At 20.4% G+C, this 15,206-nt stretch overlaps 1 protein-coding gene across 2 annotated transcripts; it reads right to left on the minus strand.

The window, feature by feature from the left end:
• Positions 1-61: 61 nt before the first annotated feature.
• LOC122505462 (cationic amino acid transporter 3) lies at positions 62-15,154 on the minus strand. 2 transcript variants are annotated; one of them, XM_043617089.1, is made up of 12 exons: positions 14,738-15,154; positions 10,173-10,288; positions 6,051-6,324; positions 5,037-5,165; positions 4,574-4,834; positions 4,181-4,464; positions 3,803-4,040; positions 2,251-2,353; positions 1,825-1,973; positions 1,428-1,594; positions 1,241-1,349; positions 62-816 (listed from the first exon to the last, which is right to left on the minus strand). In XM_043617089.1, the coding sequence occupies exons 3-12, from the start codon at positions 6,280-6,282 to the stop codon at positions 695-697; spliced, it is 1,794 nt and encodes a 597-aa protein (XP_043473024.1). In that variant the 5' UTR covers positions 6,283-6,324; positions 10,173-10,288; positions 14,738-15,154; the 3' UTR covers positions 62-694. The 2 variants fall into 2 exon arrangements, with proteins under 2 accessions (XP_043473024.1, XP_043473026.1); XM_043617091.1 differs by lacking the exon at positions 10,173-10,288.
• Between the last annotated feature and the right edge of the window lie 52 nt (positions 15,155-15,206).

The following is a 15,206-nucleotide window of genomic DNA, read 5'->3' on the forward strand; positions in this document are numbered from 1 at the left end:
GAATTCTTATTTATTGTAGACCTCTTTAATAATAAACGTTTTTTTTAAATAAGTCTCACTATTTTCATTATAATAATTATAATATTTATTTTCTATATGTATAAGAATTACTTTAGTATAAATGAGTTTTATGGAACTTAATCGACGATTTCTTAATTTAATAATAATATAATAATACAAAATATCGACTTTTACGTTCAACGTAAAATAATTTCATTTCCATTGAGTTGATATCGACGGACGTATTTATCAATATTTACGAATATAGTAAAATTCGTTTCACTATATTTTACTATATTTATTTATATTTATTTAGAATATCTAATAAAAACAAAATCGTTATATTCTCAGATTGTATAAAAATAGAAATTGTTAAAAAAAAATTTTATTTTAGGGAGTAATTTTTTCCGAAGATTATTTACCTGTGATTGTGATTATTAATTATTTTTTTACTATCAGAGGTAAAGTTTCTTTATTAAAAAAAAAATACTATTTTGTATTGTCGACAGATTTAAAAATAATATCGACAAGAAGCAATTTTAGTTGCTGTTTCTTAATATAAATAAATACATTACCGACTTGTCCAAAGATATTCAACGGTGGAAGACTAGATTCTCCGTTAAACTGTAACTCATTTAATTTGATTTTTTCTGTTTAGATTCAAATTATTCGTTACAGGGGGTTATTTTTTCTTTTAAAAATGTGTTATTTCTCGAATTACGTTGCAGGATTTTTCAGACGATCGACGATTTTTCAATTTCTCGAGTTTTCCTTGTTCACTATTTTTGACTCCGTAGAAAAAGTAAATACCCAAACCTGAATAATAGTCAAAAACCAGAAATTAAAATTTATATCTTATAAAGAATTTTCTCAGTATTTAAAAAAATAATTTTTCTTCTTTCAAAAGAATTTTATTAGAATTTTTTAAAATAATTGAATTCCTCCTATGAATTTTATTATTAAAACAAATAATTTAATTTTCACGAAAAATTTTATTATTTATGGAAATAATAATTGAATTCTTTTAAGAAATTTTATTAAAAATTGTTTAAAAAATAATTCAAAATTTTGCTGAGAATTTTATTAAAATTTTTGAAAATAATTCAATTGTGTCGAGGAATTTTATTGCAATTTTTGAAAATATTTGAATTATTTCGAAGAATTTAATAAAAAATTTTTGGAAATTATTAAATTCGACTTTTTTTAAATGAAAATTATTTAAAAACGTAAAGTTTCTTACCAACGACGAGCCAAACTAAAAATCTTATCCAAGTATTGACGTCTAATTGAATCATTAAATATAAATTAATAAATATACTGACACATGGAATAAAAGGGACCAATGGTACCTGAAAAATGAAAAATAAAAAAAAATAAGAAATGAAATAATAATTTTATCCAAGTTTCAATAAATAATTAAAAATTACCTTAAATGGAAGTTCATCGTTTTGAATTGGTTGCCTACTAATTGCGACCACTGTTAGTATTATTATTAAAATAACTATAGCTAATATCACAGACAGAGTTAAATTTCCTTGTATTATTTTATCGCCACTGTAGTGGATCATTATACCAGCGACAAACGCCATAATACCTGAAAATAATATTTCATTTCTCAAAAATTTTCAATTCCAAATTTATCTATTTTTTCATTATTATACAAATTTTAATCTTCATTTTGGAAAAGTAAAAGAAATAAATTTTCTATTTACTAAATATATATTTTTTCATAGTACGTTTATTTGAATGAATTTGAATTTATTTGAATTGTTATCTTCAATATTTTGCAATGTTAAATTTCAGTAAAATAATTGAAATACTTACAAAATAAAAGTGTACACCATTTTGCAACGGAAGTGGAAAATGTCGTTGGTTCCTTTATATTTTGAAAGTTGAAAATTTTCGAAAACGAATGCATTAAAGTTGGATCATTTGAATCCTCCATTTTTAAATTGTACTCATCTTTTTGGTATCTGAAAAAAATTATTATTTTAAAGATATACTTGAATTTATTACATAGTGAGGAAAATTAAACAAAAAACTAAAAATAATAGAAAATAAAGTATTTGAAAATATTGAGAAAAAAATTGTATTTGTGTTTCTTTTTTTTTTATTTATATTCTTGTCAAACGTAAAAAATAAATGTCTAGTAATTAACATACATGTTAATTACCACTTAAGTAATCTGTCACGTTTCTCATTCTTCACGTAAGCAATGAATTCAAATTTGGATGGCAGTTTTTCAAATACCTTAAAATTAAAACCGATATCGAGACTATTGTGTACGCGAGAAGTGTTCCAATTGACATCATATCCACTAATTGTTGTAAATTAAAAATCAGTGTCATTATACCTGGAAAGAAAAATTTAAAAAAAAATTAATTTCATTATTGTTTATAACTTTAATTTAATATTAACAAATTTTAAACTTGAAATTTTTTTGAACTGTTTGAACTATTTTTGAACAATCAATTATCTTGTAATTGCAGTAAAATTTTACTATTTTTCACTTTAATAGGAAAAGGAAGCAACTTTTTTCTTTTTTTTATATTTGCATTATTTTAAATCCACTAAAAATTGAAATAAAAAAATTTTTCTTAAAAATTTGAATAAAATTCTTCTTAAAAATTTAAAAACTTTTTTTATAAAATTATGGAACAATTCCATTTTTTTAACAATTCTTCGCAAGAATTTAATTATTTTCAACAATTTTTTACAAGAATTTAATTATTTTTACAAATAATGAAATTTTCCACTGAATTTCAAGAATATTTTCAATTTGTTTATAAGAATTAAATTTATTTATTTATTAAATTATCTTCATAAATAATAAAATTCATCGCAGGAATTCAATTATTTTTAAATACAATTTGAAGTAATTTATTCAAAATAATTGAATTATTCGTTTAAATTTTCAACAAAATAATTCAAAACAATTCAATTATTTCCAAAAATTTTAATAAAATTCTTCGCAAGAATTCAATTATTTTTACAAATAAAATAATCTTTCACAAGGATTCAATTATTTAAAAAAATTAATAACATTTAATGCAAGAATTCAATTATTTATTAAATTTTAATAATTGTCTTTGAATCAATTCAATTATTTTCCAAACTTTTGATAAAATTCCTCGAAACAATTGAATTATTTTCAAAAATTTTAATAAAATTCTTAGCAAAATTTCAATTATTTTTTAAACAATTTTTAATAAAATTTTTTGAAAGAATTCAATTATTTTCATAAATAATAAAATTCATCGGATGATTTCAATTATTAGTATATAATAAATTTATCGGATGAATTCAATTATTTCCATAAATAATACATTTTTTCAGAGGAATTCAATTAATTTCAGTATAATTTTAATTACATTTAAAAATTGTTTTAATTTCTTCCAAACAATTTTTATAATTCTATTAAAACATAAGTGAATTCTTATAAAGAAATTTTTCAAAATAATACATTTTTGCTAAAAAGTTTATTAAATTTCTTTAAAATAATTAAATTCGAACGAAAAATTTTAAAAATTATGAAAGTTATAGAAATTTTGCTAAGAATTTAATTAAAATTTTCGAAAATAATTGGATTCTTTTCAATTTTAAATTTCGTCAAATTTAATTGAAATAAATTTTATATTTAAAACAAATTTGTTTATTTACTTTTAAAAATTATTTTCAAATGTAATCGAATTTACTACTTTTTCATTATTAAAGCTACTTTTTTCAAATAAATTCTCTTGAGTGCAAAGCCTGTAATAGCAAAAATATTAAAAATTTGCAAAATAATTAAAAAAATTCTTACCAGTTAAGAGACCAGAAATAATGGTACCGAAAATTGGAGTCATTGTTTTGGGATGAATTGTCGCGAGAAACTTAAAAATAATACCGTCACTACCCATTGCGTAAAGAACACGCGGTAGAGGAAACATTGCCCCAAGAAGACTGGTGAATAATGCAAAAACTGCTCCAACATTAACGATCCATTTGATTGTTGTCCAGCCGACTTTTTCGAAAACCGAAGGAAACGGAGCGTTTACGTCCTGGAAGAAAACATTTTTCGACACTAAGTAAAAAGGAAGAATAAAGGAAGAAAAAAATAAAAAAGTAGGAAAAAATAAAAAAAGGAAAAAAGAAATAAAAAAAGGAATAAATCAATTAGAAAATAGAAAAAAGCATTTACCTGATCATAATAAGGCCACATCATTGTGAGAACAGCCGCAATACTAAAATAAGCGGCAAATATTATGCAAAGTGACAAAATAATAGCCAGTGGAATATTTCTTTTGGGATTTTTTGCTTCCTCGCCAGTGGTTGCAATACCATCGAAACCAACAAATCCAAAGAAACATTTTGCAGCGCCCGCCATAATTCCACTAACACCAAAGGGAATGAATCCACCGTTTCCCGGATTCTTCACATCCGGAGGTATTTTTTCCTTCTCAATAAACCAATTTTTAATATCGGCTTAAGTCAAAAATAAAAAAAAAAATCAGTCATTTAAATAAAAAATCAATCAAGAAAAAAAAATTACTATTTTCACTGTTAAATTTCGAAAAAAGAAAATACGACTCACCTTTAAATGAACCAGCAATGACAATTATCAAAATAGTAATAACATTAATTGACGTGAAAATATTATTTAAACTCGAAGATTCACGAACGCCAATACTGAGGAGAATTGTGAGTAAAAGAACCATGGCGAAGGCAAAAAAATCCGGATAATCAGAGAGGAAGGAAATTTTTATTGGCATCCAATATTTTAAATATTGAGCCATTTTATTGCCGGTTAAAATATCTAAATAGCTGCTGAGTCCTCTTGCGATACTTGCAGTACCTGGAAAACAAAATTATCAATATTCTTTTTTGCTGAACAAAATTATTACAAGACAAAAAATTCTAGAAAAGGATCCAAGGCATTTTTCAGAAAACAAATTTTTTTTAAGTAGATTCTCTCATTGAAGAAAAAAATTTCTGGTTAACTCCGGTTTTCGGTGGGTTAATAGACAGGAAAATGTTATTTAATTGAAAATACTCACCTATCACGTATTCTAAAATCAAATTCCAGCCAATGACAAAGGCTATAAATTCTCCGACTGTCACGTAACTATAAACATAAGCTGAACCAGCTTTTGGAACTCTGCACGCGAATTCCGAATAGCACATTGCTGAAAAATTTGAAAATTTAATTAAGAAAATTGATTATTTTTTAGTTGAAAAAAAGAGTAATTAGTAGTAAAGTTAATTTTTAATACAAAAAAATTAATCTCAAAAATAAAATAAATCCTTGATTCTTTCTCTTGTTTCTCTTAGTTTTTACTTTTTTTAACAAATTTTTCAAACGAATTAAATTCCGTGAGGAAAATTTTTAAATAAGTTAAATTTGTACGAGAAATTTAATAAAAATAATTATAAAATATTTAAATTTTTATAAAGAGTTTTAAGAAAATTTTTTAAAATATTTGAATTTCTACGAAAAATCTTATAATTAAAAGTTTTTTAAATCGAGAAATTTTATTATTTACGAATTCTTTCAGTCTTGAATTAAATTTTTTTTATTATAAAAAATTTTATTAAAATTTCTCAAAATAGTAAAATTTTTGCGAAGAACTTTATTAAATTTCTCCAAAATAATTAAATTCCTGCGAAGAATTTTATTAAAATTCTTTAAAATAGTTAAATTCATGAAAAAATGAAAAAATGTTTAATGAAAATATTTGAAATCTTGCTCTGAAATTTTCGAAAATAATTGAATTTTTTCGAAGAATTTAATGAAAATTGTAAATATTTCAATTCTGATAATGAATTTAATAAAAAAAATTTCAAAATAATAAATAATTGAATTTTTGCGAAGAATTTCAGAAAATTTTTGAAAAATAATTGAATTCTTATGAGAAATTTTATTGAAATTATATTGAAAATAATTTTAAAGAATTATTCTCTAAAGATTACGAATTTTGCTACTACTCTGAAAATGACCCTGAAAAAATTTGAAATTCATGATTACAACAAATTTATTGAATTGAAATATATGTGTAGTAATAAAAAATAACCAGATAAGGCTGATGCGAATGCAGCAATGAGAAATGATAAGCAAACAGCTGGACCGGCATTATCTTTTGCGACACTTCCAGCGAGAACATAAACTCCAAGACCTAACGTTGAACCAACTCCTAGGGCGGTGAGATCAAAAAGTCCCAAAACCCTAGCCAATTCTGTTTTTTTTTCTGTTGTCACATCAGTTGCCCTCCGCCTCGAGAAGGCCCTCCAAATTTTTGACCACATCTTCCTCTATTTTTATTTCTTCTCGCCTTCTTTAATGACAACCTGAGAAAATTTTTTTTTTAAAAATTAGATAATTTACAATTTTTATTTTCTTTTTTTTGGGGGGGGGGCATTTTGTTATTATTTTACCTTTTTGTTTCTGTCTGTGATAATTAGTGCAACTTGTTAGTTATTTAATAGTCACAATAGCAAAAAATAATAATAATAGTAATAATAGAAATAATAATAATATTTTAACACCATTTTAACAATAATATTGATAAATTATTATTTCACAAAAATATTTATATCAAGTAAATAATGTAATTCACATAATCAATAAAATCGAATTTTTCTGACGTAATTAATGACGTATATTATCTACATTTAAAGCAATTTACAAAAATTTGAAAATAAAACATGATTATGAAGTATATCATAATCTTAAATCTCTCAAATTTCTTCACAATGAGTAACGAATCTTTAGAGAATCTCTTATAGACTTAATAATTTTTTCACCATCTAGTATTTTTAAATGTAAAGTTTAATTTATTTTTTTATTCTTAACTTGGATTATTTTAGGTAAAGTTTTCCCTCAATTTTTACGTTAAAAAAATTTCATTTTATAAAATACAAATTATTATTCATTATTTAAACACTCAATGCCCGTAAATAAAAAGTAAATAAATTATTGAAGGTATTTAAATGCAAAAGGAAATAAAAAAAAATATTTAAATTAGGAAAAATATAAATTTAAATAAAATGACACTAATAAGTAAAATAAAAATAAAATAAGTGGAAAATAAACATTAAATAGGAATAAGAAAAGAAATTTTTAAAAAAGAGAGAAAAAAAATACAAATTAAATAAGAAATAGAGAAAAAAATTTATATTTAATTTGTATTTCTTTTAATAAAAAAAAATTCTACAAAATATATATTTATAATTTTGAAAAATAAATAAAATAAGAGAATAAATTTCAATTTATAATTAAATGTTTGATGAAAAAGAAGGAAAATACGTGTCTTTCAATTACATTCTGAGAAGAAACAAACATCAGCAATTTATTGTGCAATTGTAATTGATCTGTACCACTTTTTTCAGGACAAAATTTAATCTTTCACTTTCTTGTGAGTTCTATTTTAATTTTCGCGACGTTTTCTTTCCTCTCTTATCAATAAGATTTAATTTCCAATAATTAATTAACTTCCGCGAAACTTATTTATTATTGTTGTAAAAAAGACGTTTTGTATAATTACTGATAATTTAAAAAAAAAGTACCTACAACAAAAGATTATAATCAAATCAATCATTTTTTTCCCCCTTTAATATTTATTGTTTTTTTGTCTTTTATAACAAAAATATAATGATTACAATAATTGTGTAATTTTATTTACTTTTTTTTATTTATTTTTTTAATTATTTATTTTTTGTTTAATTTTTTGAGAAATAAGACACAGACAAAAAATTTCTTGGTAAGAAAAATATAATTAAAATTGTAGAATTTATTTCCCTGTTTTATTTTTCTTTAATTATTTATTTTTTAATACTTATATTTTTCAGAGAAATAAGGTACAGACAAGAAAAAGTCCTTTGTAATTAAAATGTAATTATTATAATTTACAATTGTAGAATTTTAGTTGATTTTTTGCATTTTTTATTTTTATTTGTTTTTTTTTTTTTTTTTGTTAAACAAGATAAATTCTATTATATTATCAATTTCAAAAAAAATTTAACAAAAGCAATTGGAAATATCTTTTCTGAAAATTAATGATAAAAAAAAGAATTCTTTTCAAGTAGAAAAAATTTGAAGGCAAATGCTCTGTGAGAGGCGATGGAAAATGTAAAATAATTTGCATATATACAACGTTTTGAATGATAAATTTACAATTTATATTTTACATTTTAATATGTGCATGTAGAAATGGCGTAAAAACTTTATAAGCGCAAGGACGAATTTTCCAAGTCTGACATTTCAAATAAGAAGAAAAAAAATGAGTAAATAAATAAAAACGTAAGAGAACAGAAATTATATAAACATATGTATATATTTATATGTGACTGTATATACATATGTTGTACGAATCTTATTGAATCTTATTCAATTTATGTTATTCTTAGTACTACTTCTCCATCAATAAATATTTTCCAAGAATATGCCAATAAAATTTTATCAAATAATATATAATTCCTTCAATTTTATATATCTGACAGAAAAGAAAAAATTATTATACATTCCTTGAAAGAATCATAATAATTTTCTCTACATCGACCAAAAAAAAAATTCATTTATTTTAATTATAATATAATTTCCTCAATTTTTTTATGCTTGTATCGCAAGAACTACCAATTATTTTCCATTATTATTTTTATTTTGCTTTTATTTTATACGTTTCTTAATTTATAATTTTCATTACTTTTTTAATTTATTTTATCTATTTTTTAATTTTTTTTTCTCTTCTTTATTTTTTTTTATTTTTTATACTTTTTTTTATTTTAATTTTCTTATTATTATTCTATACGTTTTTTAATTATATAATTTTTATTACTTTTTAAAATTATTTTATCCATTTTTTAATTTTTTAATTTTATTTATCTTTTTTTTTAATGTTTTCTATTCTTTTTTTCATTATTTTATCCATTTTTTAATTTTATTATTTTTATGACTTTCCTTATTTCATTTTTGCATTTTTTAATACTTTTTCTTTTTTTCTTTTACATTTTCTTATTATTATTATTCTCAATACGTTTTTTTAATTTAATAATTTTTATTGATTTTTATATTTTTATACACTTTTCCTTCTTATTATTATTTCACACTTGCTTCTTCTAATTAGTGATTACATAATTTTTATTACTTTTCCTATTAATTTAATTTCTCTCTATTATTTGTTATGATTTATTATTATTATTCCTTGTTGAAAAGTGAAATTAGTTTTCCCCCAAGTATAAAATATATTACGAATAATTATTCTTATTAATTTTCACAAGCAGGAAAAAAGTGTTTTTAGAATCAATTAATATCAGTGGGAAAAAAATTAATTTATTAACATTTCATAATCGATAGATCAACGATGTAAATGAAGCTATAAGAAAAACTTGAATCGAGGTCTTTGAACCAACTTTTAGAAAGGTAAAAGTTTCTTTTTCAAATTAAATTTTCAAATATAAAAATTACAATCTGTTGATAAAAAATTATATTTTGATTTTATATATTGTGACGGATTTTTTTTGCTTCAGTTTTTTTTTTTTTTTTTTTTTTTAGTTTTTTGTGAAAATAACATTTTTCTCGTGTGCATTAATGTTTTTGTTTACCTTCAATATTTTATCAAGGAAGTATCACTAACAAATTCTTGTTTATATTACATATTTTCCTCTTAGAGATATTTTTCTTACTTTTCTGTATTTATTCTATTTATACAATTTTTTTTATTGTTTTGTTTTAAATTATTCTTATTTTTTTTCCCAAAATTATTTTTTTTTTTTTTTAGAATAAAATAAATATTTTTCAACTAGAGATATTTTTCTTACTTTTATTTATTTCTATTTATTTATTTTATTTATAACATTTTTTTTACTGTATTATATTAAATTGCTCTTAATTTTTTCCCAAAATTATTATTATTATTATTATTATTATTATTATTTTATTAAAATGATACCTAACTATTATTATCAAGTATATAATTATTATTTGTATTTTCATAAATATTTCTAAAATCTGAAATTTTTTTGCACGTGTCCTTAATTTTCATTTACTTTTTAATTAGTAAAGTCTTTATTTTAAATTTAAAAAAAAATTCATCCATTTCATTGATTTGAAGAAAAAAAAATCTCTATGAAGTTTATTGAAGCGAATCTCCCCCCACTTGCTGGTTGGGAGTTCGAAGCGGATAATAATTACTGATTACCTTGTGCTGGGTGAATTTGTCCGGGATATCGAGGTTACTTGACCTCATTAATATGTGATTCTCGTCTAGTTTCAATGACACAAAAAAAGTTTCTCCGAGGGATGCGATTCTTGTACCTTTGATATAAACAGATGAAAAAAAGAAGAATTAAAATTAGAAAAAAAATGTATTATTCCTTAAAATAATAGAATTATTTTGCATTAATAAAATTATTTATAATTTAAAATAATTTTCGTCTACAGTCAAGATTTTTATTTCATTTTCTTTTTCTTAAGAAAATCTCAGATATATTTGGGTATAATAAAAAAGATGAAGACCAAATTTTTACCACCGCAAAGTACATAATATAGATATTTAATAGGAATTTAACAGCTATTTTAGTGCTTTATATGATAAATATTTTAAATATTATTCAACATCGTTTATCAACGTTTTTCACTTTTTTCTTTTTGTGTACAAATATTTTAGAGAAAAAGAATTAAAAATTGCAAAATAATACAATTATATAATTACTATTTATTATTTTATTCAATTTTATCAACAGTGAGAACAAAATTTCTTCCAATTTGTAAAAAATAAATTTAAATAATAAGACAATAATGATAATAATTTAAATAAATGAATAAAATAAATAATCGTAATTTTCAATAAATAATTAAAAATATTATTGATCCTAAAATTATTATAAAATTATTTTTATTATTATTATATTATTAATAGTAATTCTAATTCTAATATTATTTTTAATATAATAATATAATTATAAAATAATTTAAATTAAAAATTTAAATATTCATTGTATTATTATTAAATAAGTAAATTAATTTTTTAATATTAGATGTTAATTATTCACAATTATTTATATATAATAAAAAAATAATTAACTTAAAAAAATTACAGGAACTTTGTTCCTAATTGAAAATGTGATACACTAGGGGACATTAAACTAGGAAATGAAGAAATGACATTGGTTTTTTTTTCTCTTCTATACTAGCCGATAAAGATATGTTTATAATAAAAATTCAGTGATTGTTACCAAACTTCAAGGTAAGCCAGCAAAAAAAAGCAAAAGAAACTTGAGAAAATGTAAAATGGACAAAAATTTGTAATTATTAAAATCAAAATTGTTAAAATTCATTTGCTTACTCTAAACACACAAGGCTTCGACCTAATTTACTCTAGAAGGTGAAATTGTCAAAATCTCGTCTATATTTGCAATTCAAGGCTCATCGCGAAATTTAATTACATCTATTATTATCGTCTTTATTATTCTTATTGATGATTTATTCCTGTTATTATTTTTAAATAATGATTATTGTAATTGTAATAATAATGAAATAGTTATTATTATTTTTTATGCAGTTACTAAACTGGAAAGAAAAATAATTATTTATTATTATTATTCGCAAATTATTTTTAGAAAAAAATTATTTTATCAAAAAAATTTCATCAATTATTTTGTTTTTTTTAATAAATAATAATTTTTTTATTATTATCTATTTTTTTATTTTTATTATTATTCATATATTATTTTTAAAGAAAATATTTTTTCACAAAGTTTTTAGCGACTGTTTTGTTCTTTCTTTAAAATAAATAATAAATTTATTATTTAAATATATTTATTTATTTAGTATTAACAGGCTAGCAAAGAAAAATATTATATTTTAATTTTATAAATGATATAAATTTTGTTTAATAGTTTTTATCCACTATTTTGTTTTTTTTTTTAATTAATAATAAATACATTTTAAAGAAAATTGTAGATATATCATTCATTGTAACATGATTGCGATAAAAAATTTGTAAATGGTCTAAAAACTATAAAAGATTGACATTTATTTTAGATGTTGCCTTTTGATAAGATACTAATAATTTTCGTTTTTTTTCTATGAAATAATAAAAATTAATTAAATTCTAAATTTAAAAAAAAAATATTTTTAATGGTAGAAAGAAATTTAATTTTTTATTATTAATTTATTACTATTTATTATTATTATTATTATTATTATTATTATTATTATTATTATTATTATTATTATTATTTATTATTTTATACAATTTTATCAACGGTATTTACGGTATTGACTAATTGTGAGAAAGGAAAAAAATTTATTTATTTATTAATAATAAATAAGTCATTAAAATTATTGATTGTTTAAAATAATAAAATTAATATAGAAAATGTAAAATTTGACAAATTAGAAGAAAAAATAAAAACATTTTTTTAATTTGAAAACTAAAAGTACCTAATAATAGAAAATTGACAATTTCAAACAAAACACTATTTTTTTGCACTATTTAAATAACCATTAACTTTAATGTTACTTATTGCAAATTGATGGTTACGTAGTAGGCAAAGAATAGAAAAAAACCTCAATTTCATGCTTTTATGTGTCGATTTTTAGTGTTGGTTGCAATAACAATAAAGTACATATGAACAATGTCAAGTTCATCCTCGTGTATTTCACTCAATAAAAATAAATATATTTAAAAAATCAACTCAAAAGAATAGAAAAAAAAATAGAGAAAAAAATTTTTTTCAGAATAAATTTCACACAACAAAAGAAAAATAATTTAAATAATTAAAACATCAACTCAAAAGAATAGAAGAAAAAACAGAGAAAAAAATTTATCTTTCAAAAATGCTTATAACCATTCGAAAAGAGACTTATTCTTTAATTATATTATTTTATCTAAGCTTCTATAAATAAAAAGAGATAAAACTTGTATCAACATCTTTAAATAAGGATAATTTTTCAAATAAAAAAAGAAAAAAAAACGTTATGCACAATTTTCCGAAAAGGAGAACATTTTTTTCTTCAAACAAAAATTTGTTTTGCACTTTTTTCAAATTAAAAAAATTGGTATCAAATAAAAACAATAGTAGCTAATAGAAATAATAATAATATTATTAATAATAATAATAATAATAAATAATTTTTTTTTGCAAAAAACTTTTTTGCAATTTTACGAGTAGAAATTTATTGCATTTTTTTAATTTTCCAAATTCTGTTTTCGTAGATTATAGTATAAATTTTCTATTTCTCAGAAAGAATTAGAAAGAAAATAAAAAAATCCCTTTTAGGAAAAATATAATCTAATTAGTATTGTTTCAATTATAGTGTGAAAAAAAACCAACTATTATTTTTCTTTATAAATCACATGTCGAACGTGAGAATTAGGAGAAACTTTTTTTATAGATGACACTCATAGAACAAATACAGTAATTAATTTTTGTCGTCAAACGTGAGTTCATAAATTGCTCTATTTGAACTAATCTTTTCGACCTATTAAAATTCTCAGTAAATTACTTTTCAAAAATTAATTATTAATCCATTATGAAAAATAATGAAAAATTCTTTTTAAGCACTTACAAAACTATTAAATATTCTCAAATAACATGAGAAATTACTATTTTCACATTTTAAAAAGTATTCAAAAAATTTTATCACTTCATAAATATACAAGAAAAGAAAAAAAGAAAAGAAATTCCCAAAAAGGTATTGAATTTTCGATTTAAATTCAGGAAATTAAAAAAAGAAATTTTTTAGAATATAATTGATAATTAATTCACTTTCTCAATAATTAAAAAAATGTAAGTTTGGAAAAAATTCTATTTGGCATTTCTCAAATCTATTTTTTTAAATTAATATTTAGTTTTTACTAAATATTTATTTAAAAATTATATTTATATTTAAAAAAATGAAATTATTTCTTTTAATTTCTGGGAATAATTTTCTAATTTTATATGAAAACTTTTAAACATTTTTTCCGATAATAATAATTAAAATAATTAATAATGAACTAATGATAATAATATTTAAAATAATAATAATAACAATAATAGAGAATAATAATTAAAATCACTAAACTAATATAATTAATTATATTAGTTAATTCAATTTGGAATAATTAATTAATAATTTGGAACATTAATTCAATTAATTTAATCATTTAAGTTATTTTAGCAAACAATTCAATTTATTTAATGTATCTTAATGGACCAAATAATAATATTAAAGAATAATGAATTAAAATTACTTAACTAATGGAATATTAATTCAATTAATTAAATCATTTAAGTTATTTTAGTGAATAATTAAATTTATTCAATGTTTCTTAATGGAACAAATAATAATAATAAAGAATAGTTAATTGAACTTACTAAACTAATGGAATATTAATTCAATTAATTTAATAATTTAAGTTATTTTAGTAAATAATTAAAATAATTTAATTTTAGTGAATAATTAAAATAATTTAATTTAATTTAATAATTAAAAGAATTTAATGTTTTTTAATGGGCAAAATATAAAAAATAAATTTTCAAATTCTTTCTACTCAAAAATTAAGGTTCTTAAAAATATCACTTGATTAACTTAATTAAATTAAATACATTTTTTGTCTCATATAACGTTTTGGAAATTTTTGAAAGAAAATATTTTTTATTATTATTTTAATAAAAAATGAAAAACTTAATTTATTAAAAATTATAAATTAAAAAATTAACAAATTTGGCTTAAATTAATATTTTTGAAAATTAAAAAATTATGAATTTTACTTACAAAAAATGAACTTGTAGTCAATAGGGAATGAATAGTTTTCACGAAAATCAGTTATAGTTGATTGTTTCATTCATAAGTGTTCGTCATTTTTCAACGAAAAAAAAGAAGAAGGAGAAGAAGAAATGTAAAAACTTGCGATGAAATTTCTCGACATTTGTTGAACCACACACGACAAAATCTGCCGGCAAACTAATACCGTGTGTCATAATATTACAAGGTACACCTGTTCTTAATGCTAGTAAATACACCGATCACCTCCCACCTCCTCTTCCTTCTTAGGTGAATGCGCCAGGACTTAATCACCAATTATGATTATAATCAATTTTTTTTTGTTATTAGAAACATCTATTTTCGAAAATAGACAATTTTTCAAATCCACCAATAACTTCTCTCTCAAAATATTCTAATCTCTCTAATCACTCCTGAAAAATGAAAAACAAATTATTCATCTCATATTTTTTTTATTTTT

This window comes from Leptopilina heterotoma, unplaced genomic scaffold, assembly GCF_015476425.1.
Source record: "Leptopilina heterotoma isolate Lh14 unplaced genomic scaffold, ASM1547642v1 Lhet_36, whole genome shotgun sequence".
Taxonomy (NCBI): Eukaryota; Metazoa; Arthropoda; class Insecta; order Hymenoptera; family Figitidae; genus Leptopilina; species Leptopilina heterotoma.

Bases quoted from the DNA above. Each gene is read 5' to 3' on its own strand.
- LOC122505462 (XM_043617091.1), bottom strand. From the start codon at position 6,282: ATGTGGTCAAAAATTTGGAGGGCCTTCTCGAGGCGGAGGGCAACTGAT. The intron at 1,974-2,250 runs GTATTTGAAAAA...AATTTTTTTCAG, and splicing joins ATATCGGTTTTAATTTTAAG to ATACCAAAAAGATGAGTACA. The intron at 1,595-1,824 runs GTAAGTATTTCA...TATTATTTTCAG, and splicing joins ATGGTGTACACTTTTATTTT to GTATTATGGCGTTTGTCGCT.